Raw genomic sequence first — 13,303 nt, forward strand, 5'->3', positions numbered from 1 at the left:
TAGCCCAGCAGGCACTGGCGTCACTTGAGCTGCTGTTAGAGCTACAGCATCTCACACTCTGCCTCACACCTGCTCAGCTAGCATCTGCATTGACTAAGATCCCCCCAGTGATTCCTAAATGTATTCAAGCCTGGGACAAACTTGGCTCTTCTTCTACACTTGGCTTTAGAACTGTTTGGGATGAAATATAGAATTAAATTGCATACTGTTTGCCTTTTAACTTACCCTCATGTTTTCACTGTGACTTTTTGTAGCAATTTTAAGTGAAAGGCATAGAAAACAATAGTGGTCATTTATTCAGGAGATACAGAGCATCTCCTTATCTGCTTCTCTCCCAAACCAAGTGATAAAGAAATAATTAAGTGCAGTGCCCTTTTGGTCCATAGATTCTACACCATGTTACCAAATTCATCAAAAATCCTGTGAAATTTGGGGGGATTGTGAAATGACAGAAAGGGAGGTAGTTGAATGGTGCAGAAGATGTGGGTGGGGTAGGAGAATAAGGTAAAGAACACAGGTACTGTTTGCATATGTTTGATAGCAGCAACTTGAACCTTTTGAGAGAAATTCAAATTGTTTATTTTGGGTAACAATTTTTAAACCTGAAACAGAAGATATGATTACCACTTTAATCGTGGATCACTTTTCTTCTAGGGAATACCAAATTCTGTGGTGGTGCTGGTGGTGGTGGTGGTGGTCTGAGTGCCAAATTCTTTATATATAAGCTTTCACCTTTCACAACCTGAAAAAACTGTTTTAAAGAATAAAATCCAGGGAAAATGTTCTTTACTTACTAAGCAATTTATCCAAGATCTGGATTACTGGGATTGATTGAGATTGGGGTTCTAATTCTCATATTTCCATTAGTTGTTTTTGTTTTGCTTTGTTTAGTTTTTTTTTTTTTAAACGAGTCCTTATGCTACTGAGTGTATGGACTTTAAAAAAAAATTGAAAATGGTATATTTCTTTTTAAAATTTTGTTTATCCAAGGTGTTCTGTACATTGAAAACAGTATTGCTTTTATTGTAACTGACTTGACTGTCTGCTTACTTATTGTGAACTGGGAAAATTAAATACTTAGAGGGATTCTAAATGGAACACTAACTACATTATTTTTCTTCTTAGATCAAAGGGATTATATCTGTGAATACTGTGCTAGGGCCTTCAAGAGTTCTCACAATCTGGCAGTGCACCGGATGATTCACACTGGCGAGAAGCCATTACAGTGAGTGTTATTTACTGGTGGACATGTGGGGAAGCGCATATCTCCCCTACTTGCTGGTTAGTCCCTGTGCAGACTTTTCAGTCGCCACTGCTATTGACTTTTACCAAATTAGAGTCAGTATTGATTTGGGGATGCTACTTAGTGAACTTTTTCTTATTCCCTCAGTTTTTTAAACAAATGAAACAGATGAATTTTCCATCTGGTTAGCTTTTCCTAATTTTTCCCGAGAAGTGTGTTACTGACTATTGCCTATATATGTGACCTCTAAATTCTTGCCCTGACCCTGAAGAAGAGCCCTCTTCATTTCTCTGTTTGATCAGCCATTTCCTCTTCCACTCTTCCTAGATGCGAGATCTGTGGATTTACGTGTCGGCAGAAGGCATCCCTTAATTGGCACATGAAGAAGCATGATGCAGATTCCTTCTACCAGTTCTCTTGCAATATCTGTGGCAAAAAATTTGAGAAGAAGGACAGCGTAGTGGCACACAAAGCAAAAAGCCACCCTGAGGTGCTGATTGCCGAAGCTCTGGCTGCCAATGCAGGCGCCCTCATCACCAGCACAGATATCTTGGGCACTAACCCAGAGTCCCTGACACAACCTGCAGATGGGCAGGGTCTTCCTCTTCTTCCTGAGCCATTGGGAAACTCCACCTCTGGAGAGTGCCTCCTGCTAGAAGCTGAAGGGATGTCAAAGTCATACTGTAGTGGGACAGAACGGGTGAGCCTGATGGCTGATGGGAAGATCTTTGTGGGAAGTGGCAGCAGTGGGGGCACTGAAGGGCTGGTCATGAACTCGGATATACTCGGTGCTACCACAGAGGTTCTGATTGAAGATTCAGACTCTACTGGACCTTAGTGGAAGGGAAGACTTTGGGCACTGGGACAGCTCAGACTTTGTATTTAAAAGATAAAAAGGACAAAAAAAATTTAAAGCATTTAAAATCTAGTAAAATAACTGAAGGGCCTGCTCTTTCCATTGTGGATCACAGCACACACACCTACACCCACCCTCTTCTCCTTCTATTGTCCCCTTTATAAAATTGATGTTGCCTTTACCAAAAAGGTAGGCAAAAAAGAAGCTCTTAAAGTGAGAGTTATCCTCCTACTCAGTTCCAGCCAGGCAGACTTCCTGCTCACCGGCAGATCCCTTCTTAAACCTGTAACTTTGATGTGCTCTGGATCAGCTTTTAACTCTTGATAGTATATTACTGTCCTCTAAACCCCTTCTCCTTCACTGCTGCCCTATGGTTCTGGCTTCTACCCACTGCAGCACACTTATCCCCAAAGTATCATACAGTTCTAATCTCTGGAGGCTGGCAGCTTGACTTGGCACTTTAGGCCCCTTAGCAGGGTGAGCTGTTAAAACAGCACACCTCTCTCACTCAAGCCCATTTCCTCCATTCCCCGCTGGGTTTTGGAAAGGAAGGATTCACGGGGACCACCTCCCTCCTCTGTGACCCCAGCACTTCAGTCCCCTTCCAACACCTCCATCTGGTTCTCAGTGGTGCTCACTAGCTTGGAAGCAGGCTCCCAATTAGGGGGAGGGGGGGCTGCCCTCTACATGGTTTCTCTGATCATAAGGCAGGGCTCTGTATCAGTGAGAAAAGTCCCAGACTAATGGCAGAAATTTGCACTTTGAACATGTGTGTTTTTGTGTTGTGGAACCTGAGATTCCTTATTTATTAACAGAAAGTCTGATTTTTTTGGGGGGGGGGTCTTCGTTGCTATATTTTGTGGGGCTGGGAGAGATTAGGTTATTCTGACATGGGGTCCTTTCCATAAGAGGTACTTTTGAAGGCAAGATATAGGGTTGAAGAAGCACAGCCAGCCTCTAAAATCATAGCTCTCCAGTGGCCTTTAAAGAAAGCTGGTCCTCAGCACTAACAAAATCACTACAGTAGCCTAGTGCTTTTTCGGAAGCCTTTTTAGGGAAGGATGTTAGGTTTTTGGTAACTAGTGCTCTTTCAGTTTTTAGAGCATTGCGATTTAGGAATTTTGAGGGGATGAGAGAAAGGTTGTTCAGGGTCTGAATTACAGATAAAAGATTTTCTCTTGTGAATTTATTTTCTTTTTTTATCCCCATCAATTCTTTCTGTACACCTTCCTATTGGCCCAATTCTGGCCCCTTGCTTTGTTTTTGGTTTTGCTTTGCTTTATCATTGTTTCATTCCAGCTCCCAATTAGTGAAGGACACTACCATTAGTGAAGAGATAGTCTATGACTCGTTCGAAGTCAAAGAAAATTACTGTTTTGTTTCCCTTTTATAAAAATAACACTTCAGAAGAGGAAAGGCTTCCATAGACAAAGTTAATAATCTGTATAATAATGGCTTTGGCTTTCACCTAAAATTCTGGGAATTACCGCTTCCATTGAGATAGGGATTTTCTTGGGGTGGATTGCTTATTACTGGCCATGGGAGAGGCAGGTGGTGTTTTTGTACATTTATAGCTCCCAGAAGACTAAAAACCTATTTTGGCTCATTTTTAGAGAATTAGAAGTGCAGTTTCTCTCCTTCTGTGTACCTCACAAGCTGAAATTAAAGGCTCGCCCTATTCATTGTTTGTCAGAAATGTGTGATGGCTGCTGGAAAGAATGAAGTTTTGCTGAGAGCAAAATAAGGAACAGCTTGTTTTTCACAAACACTAAAACTACAAAGTTTATCAATTTTCTCTTTATTTTTTTCCCAAAAAAGAGGGGTAACAAATGTCATCTCTGAAAGAGGCTTACTTTACACCCACTAATGTCAGTGGTTGGGATGCCAGGGAATAGGGAGTCAGACACCTACAGTGAATAGACTTAAATGCACTATTGTTTCTTTTCAGAGTGTTGCAGATTTGCCATCCCTCCACTGTGGGGGTAGAAAATGGAATAAGGATAGAAGGGATGTAGAATATGCTTTCCTGCCCACAGTAAGGATTTGGAATTGACTTGGTATGTTGAGTACATTTGAAAATACTATCAGGTTGATTGGGTGGGTTTACAACAAAGTTGTTCCACTCCCATTATAAGTCCATTTTGTACTTTTTCACTAGCTCGCATCTGTACCCTACACTATTACCTTTTGTCTTTGTCACATTTATCTTCTCCTTTGTCTCTAAGTTGTTTTTGCAGTGGTTAGTCATCAGATATTTTAACCACCTACACAAAAGCAAACTGCATAAAAAAACTTGATGAGATTGAGGGAAAATACGTTCTTCCCTATATCACACTCCTCCCCACCAAAGCAACAAGTTAGTTCTAATAATTAGAAACTTTCTATTCTTCCTCCTTTTGTTTTTTGACCTCTTTATAGGTACCACTTGCCTACCGTTTGCTTCAATAAATTATTACAGCAGTTTGCAATCAATCTTAAAATATTCTCCATGGCCTTTATCTTTTTTCCTTTTGATAAAGGGATGCTAGCACAATAAGAGTGGTGTAAGTAAGCTGTCTTATACTAGGCCCTCTTCCCTTTCCCTGTCTGCTTCTCATGCTGTTTACTTCTGTGTCCTTCCAAGGAGCCCTTTTAGTCTTAAAATTCTGCATTTTGTACTCTTAATCAAATTGGGTTACCTTTTTAATAACTTCCCATTGCACATTCTCCAATTTGAATTGGCAGTTCAAAATTCTGAAAGTATAGTTGAGATACAAGTATTATTTCTGGGAGATGCACTTTCCCCTAGTCTCTGGTTGCCCAGGGTTATTCTGCATAATTGAGACTTACTGTGCTCCAGAGAGTTTGGATAAACACTGGCCAGGATTACTGGAAGTTAAAAAAGAATTCAGGTATGGAAAAGCATCTACATAGAGCACTTGAACCTCCTGTGTACCTGTTGGAAAAAATACAAAGAGTGTACTAAACCCAGCTAAGGTTATTACAGTCTGGTTGTTTGAAGTACCATTCTTCCCTCCTCCTTTTTCCCACTTTCCAATGTACTCAAGAAAATTGAAAAATTGTAATGGATCAATTTAAAATATTTTTATTTCCTAAAAGCCTTTTTTGCCTGTTGTAATGTGCAGGACCCTTCTCCTTTGATGGGAGAGACAGGTAGTTACCTGAATCTAGGTTGAAAAGGTTATGTAAAAAGAAATTATAATAAAAGGGATACTCTGCTTTTCAAATCCTTGTTTTCTCTTAATCTAGGTAAGGCATATCCAAAATAAATATGTAAAGAAAAATAAAAGTTGTCTTCATGGAAGCAACTTGTCTTCCTTGATTGTACTGAGTTACAGTTATCCTAAGGGTTAAAACAACTGATTGCTGCTGAGAATCCAGTGCCCCCAGGACAGGGTTTATGTGGCAGGTGCTATTGCTTCTCTCCGGCAGAGTCAGATAGTTTACTTCTGACTCTTTCGTTCTTGATCTCTAATTAATGCTGAGTTGCCGTAGGATTCTTTGATCATCTGGCCAACTTGGAAACCCCTCCAGTGTTTTGACAGAGTTCTAGAAAAGATGGCCTTACTAATCTAGTAGAGAGAACGTTAAGGATGCTATGAGGTTTATGTTAGTCTGATAATGACAAAACCTTGATAGCATTTAATATCAGTGCTTTTTCACAAAACTCAGTGTCCACAGCGAGTACTAACTTAAAAAAAAGATAAAAATAGAATCCTCCTACCTTCTTAAAAGGCCTACTGTGAGTGCCAGTCTCAGTTTTCCTCCCCTCCACCCCTTGTTCCCTGTGGAAGTTTGCACCTGAAAAGGCATGTGTTTCTATTTAGAGACGATGTCTATGGTATGAAATAGTGAAAGCTAATTGATTTGGGGATGACATTTGCTGCTCTTGCTCAGGGAGCATTATCTAACCTACAGAGTTACGTTAGATGCAGCAGAAGAGAACTCTGCACGTGCTTTTAAACTCTTTTGTCCTCATTTCAAAGCCCAGCTCATTCTCGTACTTTGTTAAGAAGCAGTGTGGTATGACTGGGATAAGGAAGAAAAAGGAAAGCATGTTGTCACTTGAGACTGCCTTAGAAATGTTTCCCAGTCAGCACTGGGTGTTTCCTGTCCTTTGGAAGAGAACAGGCCTAAACAGTACCTTCCTCATCCTGTAGCTGCAGGGAAAGCACCGTGATCGAGGTTAGAGATGACTGACTTTGCTGATTTTTAGTTGAGTGTAAATGAAACTAACTTTAAATACATAATGAAAAGATGCTATATTTTTAAAGGACCTATTTTGCATAAATTTTGTTTCTTGAACAAAATGTGAAAAACCTACAGAATGAAATTGCAAAGTCAATGGGAGAATCAGAGACCTAATTTAAGTTTTGTGCCTGCTTGCTGGGTTTTGTGCACATTATTTAGTTTCTTTAAGCCTCAGTTTCTTAATGTAAAATGAGGAAAATAATATTTATCTCATAGAACTATTCTAAAGATAAATAAAGGCTTTAAAGCCTTTCACACAGTGTCTGGCCCAGAGTAGCTGCTTAATCAATGGCAGCTGTATTGATAATAATAACTTAATATTATTGAATACTTTACCAGGCCAAAAAAGGAAAGAGAGAGAGAGAGAGAAAGAAGAGGACATGGGGAGTGCAAGGGAGGGTGATAACAAAATGAACTGATTATGTGTATATAAAGTAGATCACATTAGGCAGGGGTGTCATGAGGATTAGTGTGATAGTGACCTTGTTGCTAAGTGCAAAAGCAAAACAATGACATAAAAACAAGTAGGCTCAGCACTGAGTGGAGGAGAGAGATGGAGGCAGACACTGCAGGAAAAAAAGCTGATTAAAAAGGGGCCTTTGATTCCACAGGCACAAAAATCCACAGCCAGGAATTTGCTGCCACCTCTGAGTCAGGCAGGGGGGTGGGGGTGGGGTGCACAATCCCATTAGTAGAGAATGCCCAGTGGATTTAGTCTGAGAGTCACATTTCTTATTTGGACCAGTGTAGACAGTAGCAAACCCAGCTCACTTGTTTCCTGGGACAGTTGAGTTAGGGGATGGCTTTTGCAGAGCACTCACCGCTGACCCCTCACCGCCGGGACCTCTGTAGCCGCTCTATCTGGCTAGCAAGGAAGATTCGTTCAGACCTGACTGCTCTTTTGGAATCTTATGTAAGTTGCCTGATTTGCTGTTGTCTGTTTTCACTTCATCTCTTCTGATGCAGCCCCTTACTATCATGTTCCAGCCCCCAATACCAATCATTGAAGGCCCTAATCATATAGTCATTCATAGACTGGGCACCTATTATTTGACATGGTTCCTTCCCTTAAGGAAACTCCTATGACCTTATTTTCTTCTCTAGGCTGTTTAGGAGACATGATCTATGAATAAGAAAAATAGACATAGGCTTCTGAGTGGGATTGGCTGCGTGTCATGGAGGCTATTCCTAATTTGATTGCCTACAGTCTGAATTCTACCAGAATAGATTAACCATGTGCCCTCTAAGTGTGGGTTCTTCATTCACATTGTTCTGAATTTTTGAGCAGCATAAACCCAAAGAATTTCTTCTGTACAGTATTAGTCACCCACTTTTTCATTACATATATCAAGTTTCTGTGTGTCTAAATAGAATGGTCACCTACACTATCAAAAGGATTCCCCAGAAGATTCATTGGGGACTTAGGGAAGTGTCAAAGGAACTAACCATGGAGTTCCAGATTGGTTTTCTGATAGAGGGAGATCACCATCAGTCTCCACCTAAGGCTCACTATCACAGAAACACTGAAGGAGAGTTGTAAATTTAAGTTCTCTGAGAATTGGTTTATCTTTGTACAGCCTCACCAGTTAAAAATCAGACTCTTTAGTGCCTTTTTTTATTTTTTAATTTTTATTTAACTAATTCCCACTGAATTCTCTAAAGGATTGTCCTCACCGTTGAGAGTGGATAATGAAGGAGAGGGGGTTAGAAAAATTCTGCAGTGGGTTAATTCTAGGGCTTCCTAAGGTCTGGTCAGTGTCTTCAAGTATGTTTAAAATACTTAAAACTCCAGTATGATTCAGGTACTCCAGTTTCCAGGAGGGAGTTCGAAGTGGGAAGGAAAAATTGTAGACTAGTGTTTTTCAACCTTTAGAATGTAATGAAAGCTGCAGATTCTCCCACAAAAAGTGAATAGGTAGTCAAAGCAGTATGTATCATTTCAGAGTGAATAAGGTCCTAAAGTCCAGTCATTGGATCCCAAATGATCCAAAAATTTTGGAAAATTTTTATTTTCTTTACAATTTGGATCCTTGACAAGGAAGGTGAATAAGACTTTACATGAGATTTAGGGATTAAATGAGAATTTTGGGATAATTACAGAAGATGTGATGTTTTTATGTGTCCTTGGCCAGATGAAGCATCAGGGCCTGAACGAGAACATAAACCTGGACTCTGTGGATGGTGTGCCAATGGCAAGCACTGACTGGTGGAGTGAGCTGACTGAGGCAGAGCGACTCCAAGAGAACCTCCAAGCTTATCGTGCCTTCCATGTTATGTTGGCCAGGCTTTTAGAAGACCAGCAGGTGCATTTAACTCCAGCTGAAGGGGATTTCCATCAAGCAATACATACCGTTCTACTCCAAGTTGCTGCCTTTGCTTACCAGCTGGAGGAATTAATGATGCTTCTGGAACACAAGATCCCCTCCAATGAGGCTGATGGGATGCCCATCATTGATGGAGATGGTGGTCTCTTTGAGAAGAAGCTGTGGGGCCTAAAGGTGTTGCGAGAGCTTTCACAGTGGACAGTGAGGTCCATCCATGACCTTCGAGTCATTTCTCATCAGACTGGGATTCCAGCACACGGGAGCCATTATATTGCTAATGACAAGAAAATATAGCAGTTATCCCTCCTCTCTCTCCCTCCTTCCTTTTCTAATGGAATATACACAGCCCTGAGGCCTCACTTTCCCATTCTTAAGTTTTGAAAGGTTGAAAGTTTTCTAACCTTTGAGACCATAGGCATTTTCATCAAGTAGGGTTGGAGACATGGACAATTGGGCATACAGGTTTTGTGTGTGTGTGTGTGTGGTGTGTGTGTGGGGGGGCATAAGGGAATGGGGGCAAGGGCAGCATCCTTCCACCTTAGTGCTCTAACCTTTTCTACCCACTAAGTTAAGTTTACAAGGATTTAATAGTCTGACAGAATAAATATATGTTTAACTTTAGTCCTAGATGACTTTTCTGGGAAGATTGAAACTTAATTAAAAATCCTGGACTCTAGCCAATTCAAACTCTTGGATAATAAAAATACTAACATTTATTGAGTATCTACTATATTGTAGCGGTATGCCAGGGGCTCTGTGTATATTATAATCTTCACAACAACCCTGTTGAGGGAGGTAGTGTTATTCCCATCTGGCAGATGAGAAAACAGAAATTACAACTTGGTAAAGGTTACCCAACTAGCAAATGGCACACTTAAGTTTGAACCCAGATATTTCTCATCCCAAAGCCTATGTGTCCTTCACTTCAGAGGCCTGATTATGACCCTTTATCACTGCACCTCTTTGCCACAGCGGGTTGGAAAATACATTCAAGTATTCTATCCCGGCCCTGGAAAACAATCCCATTATATGTCCTGATAGGTCAGTAACATAATTGTGTTAAAGGCGGTATTTGTTGCCCACGCTTGGCAGAGACGAGAGCAGTGGAGATGTGAGGATTCTGTTTGGGGAAAAGAGTAGGCCCACCAGACTTCTGAAATTAGGAAACTGAGGATGTGCAGTAACACAGCGTGCTGTATAAGTGTCCACAAACGTCCTGGGTTGGGCACAGCTCACGGCAGCCTACCTCGCGTTCACTGTGCTCAGCAGGGCAGCGACACAGGCACTGGAAGCGAGCGTTCATGGAGTGGTTGGAATAGCACTCAGGTTACAATGTCACAGACTCCTTTACCACACGTTCTCTGGACTGAGTCATGAGAGGGTGAGGCCCACTCTTCCCCGTGGGAATGCCAGCGATTCTGAAACAATACATAGCACAGCCTCCATGCTTCACAACAAAGGGGCCGGGCGCTGTGTTTAATGTTCTTGAGAGAAACACAGTGTGAAAGACACAACTGGTAAATGTGGGCATTAATGGAAAGGTCATTTGTGGTCAGGCCTGTGACACTAGTGGTGCAATGTAAATTCAAAAGTTCTCAGGTATAACGTTACTTCACACTACCAATTAAACCCACCATCTTGGATGTGGGACCCAAATCAATTTAGTTTACTTATTTGAAGCTCCTGTGCTCTTAAGTGAACCGTGAGTCAGAGACGGCTAGCACCCATAGGTTGCATGAGATGGGATGGGGTGACCTAGCTTGTGTCTTTTTCCCACAAGGGTTTGTGTCCAAAACTCCACGAGGTCAGTGTTATGAGGACTCTGGGTTGGGCACCGTGGCAATACAGGGGACATAAGGCCCGCTCTGTAGTCTGCATTTGTGGAAATGAGCTTGTATGCGTAGAAAACATCAATAATGGTTGGAATTGGGAGGGAGGCACAGGTTTAAGTGTTAGGGTGTTAAAGAAAAGGAGCTCAGCAAGGGCCCGAAATCCCTTTCTGGGGAGGGGGGAGTTCAGTTGTGTCTCAGAGGTTGTCTGAGTACCACATGAGAAATGAGAGAGACAAGGAAAGAGTTGCCTGGTTAGAAGAAAGTAAGGTGACGATAAATATTCGGGTCCCACTGCCACTAGAGGTTTATCGTTTGGTTTTATTTCATTTGTAACTTTGGTGTATAGGTAGATACTTCCTCAGTAAGTGCATAGATGCTTATTTCATTCAAGCTTCAACTGGTTCTTCTGCTTCAAGAGCAATATTTCTCATTGATAAAGTACCTGCTTATTAATGTGAAGCTCTTAGATTTATCTGTGGAATATTTTAGACTCTTTAATGGATAAAGATGTGACTACAAATTCTTAGTGGGGGATGACTGATTACAGACTTGCTGAATCTGAAAGGAGTGACCCCTCCCCGAGGGTTTGTCCTTATATTCAGCAGATGTGGCAGAGCAGACGTCGGCAGAAGTTTCAAAAGTCAATAGAACACGGCTTAAGCTCTGAGTTACATGTGAAGGAGTATTTATATATATAAGAGGCATATTTGAAGTGGCAGAGGGTCCAGAAAAGGTACAAGTACTAACTATTGAATGGGAGGAAATAGGAAGCTACAGAAGTCTCGATTAGGTCACGAGCAGCAAGTCTCCAGAGTGTACTCCCAGCGTTGTACTAAGAGTTCCGTACCAGTTTCTTCTTCAAAAAAACTTGCAATATGCCTCAAAAGAAGTATGGAGAAAATGCTTAGAAAAGTGTAGATAAAATAAGGGAGAAGTGAGCACTTAACTTTAAAAACAAAGTCATAAACATGAATGGATCTGAATGTGTAGACTGCATCATGCTTATCTGAAATGGACAAGACCGTGAAGAAGGGACCAACAATAGGTCCATGTTCTAGGTGTGTGTCTTAAATACAGATAGGAATAATGGCAACACTGTGGAAGAAGTATGGTTTCTTTAAGGATCCAGAACCCAAAAGAGATTTTTGGTCTTTAGATTTTAGTTTCCTTGTTCCTTAGATCTATATATGGATCGGATCTCTGGGGAATCATATTTTTATATATGTGTAAACTATATTATATAATACATAAATATAAAATTTATATATAATGTATAACATGTAACTATATAGTGATATATATGTTATATGTGTGTGTGTGTGTATATATATATATAATTAAAAGGCATGAATGTAGTTCCTAACCCCTAACTTGTATTTTGTAAAGAGTATTCCCACAGCCTGTAGAAGTCCTCTGTGGGAGAGAGATTCTGTTTTCCTGAATCTGTTAAGGAATTGCATATATGAGTGAAGATAAACTCTTTTTACATTGATTTAAGAAGGTGATTTGGAAAAAATTTGCAAATTGGCACAAACTCACAGGCCAAGCATCGAATAAAATTAGCTTTGAAATAATCAGGCCTGAGGGAATTGAGAGTTTTAATAAAGTCATAGCCTTGGTATTGCTGTCATTCCAGCCTGCTGTGGATTAAAGCCCAATGGATGACTCATTCTTGTGACCACTGGTCAAACAGGCAGAGGACAAGTAAATATTTTAGGGAGACCTATCTCAGAAGTGGTTTAGAATGACTTCGTGAATCCTTAGCTCCTCAAGTAGCTGAGCACCTTCTCTATATTAATACGAAGGAGTAAAATAGAAATGCAGGAAGCAAAGGGGCTTCTACCACGGTGAGAAAGTGATTGGTGAAGAGGAAAGGGGGGAAAAAAGGAGTTTGGATATCACTTCAATTGACTTACGGTGTGTGTGCATGTGGGTTAGTCTCTAGACAGTGTTTAGGCCAGGGCATTTAAAAAGAATGGTTTGGCCTCCTGCCTCGTCCCACCCAAGAATGAACCCTCTGAGTGTTGGTACGTTGAAAAAGTGAAAATGATAAAAATGTCATCTTTCCACTCAAAAGCTTCTATAGAGCTCTAAAGTCTACAGATAAAGACAGTAAAAATATAATTTGATCTTTTGGTGAAATGTGTGTGGGGTGTGCAGTAACATCCATGTGCATGTGATTCTTACATTACTTGGATCCATCTATTTTTGGCAGATAGAAAATAAAGATCCAAGAACGGCTAACAATAAAGATCTCGCCTCAGCAGGACCATGAGTTGCTTCTTTTATTTCTGTATCTTTGGATGAGCAAGAAGAATTTCAAGTGATTTCAACATTGGATGAAATGTAATCCTCCCAGCCAGGCCCATGCTCAGTCAAGCGTGCCAGGTAAATCACCATGATGCCAGGCCACTGGGAAAAACTCCCAAGGCCAGTCAGCCTAGAAAAGGTAGATTGTCCCATACCTATCAGCTAGCCTGCAGATGAGGCAGATTTCCTTTCATATGGTTAAATTTCAAGTATTTGAACCCCAGGCAAACTTGAAGGACGGAGAAGAACCCCAATTAGCCCATTTCTAGTCTAGTTTGAAGGTAGAAACTAAGTTGGGAAAGATAAGAAAAATTACCAAGAGATGCTGTATTTTTATCCACATGTTCAAGGTAGTATGAACACTGCATTTATTTACGTCAGGTATTATCGTTTATCCTCTGAGAGACCATCTCACAAGTGAGGGAAGTGAGAATGAGGATTAGCTTGCCCAAGTCCCTCCCCTAGTACCTGACAGGTTTGGAGTTTT

At 40.8% G+C, this 13,303-nt stretch overlaps 2 protein-coding genes across 3 annotated transcripts in view; both read left to right on the forward strand.

The window, feature by feature from the left end:
* Positions 1–5,326, forward strand: part of ZFP91 (ZFP91 zinc finger protein) — a 43,727-nt gene extending 38,401 nt beyond the window's left edge. For both annotated transcript variants that reach the window (XM_032414213.1, XM_032414214.1), the window contains exons 10-11: positions 1,126–1,225; positions 1,571–5,326. In XM_032414213.1, coding sequence (XP_032270104.1) covers positions 1,126–1,225; positions 1,571–2,081 — 611 coding nt within the window. In that variant the 3' untranslated portion in view covers positions 2,082–5,326. The remainder of the gene's footprint in view (positions 1–1,125; positions 1,226–1,570) is intronic.
* A 184-nt stretch (positions 5,327–5,510) lies between these two features.
* On the forward strand, positions 5,511–12,778 carry CNTF (ciliary neurotrophic factor). Its single transcript, XM_032414215.1, has 2 exons — positions 5,511–7,263; positions 8,483–12,778. Exons 1-2 carry the CDS (start codon positions 7,150–7,152, stop codon positions 8,966–8,968), a joined length of 600 nt encoding a protein of 199 aa, XP_032270106.1. The 5' UTR covers positions 5,511–7,149; the 3' UTR covers positions 8,969–12,778.
* The last annotated feature ends 525 nt before the right edge of the window (positions 12,779–13,303 follow it).

Source organism: Phoca vitulina, unplaced genomic scaffold, assembly GCF_004348235.1.
Source record: "Phoca vitulina isolate PV1807 unplaced genomic scaffold, GSC_HSeal_1.0 scaffold16, whole genome shotgun sequence".
Lineage (NCBI taxonomy): Eukaryota > Metazoa > Chordata > Mammalia > Carnivora > Phocidae > Phoca > Phoca vitulina.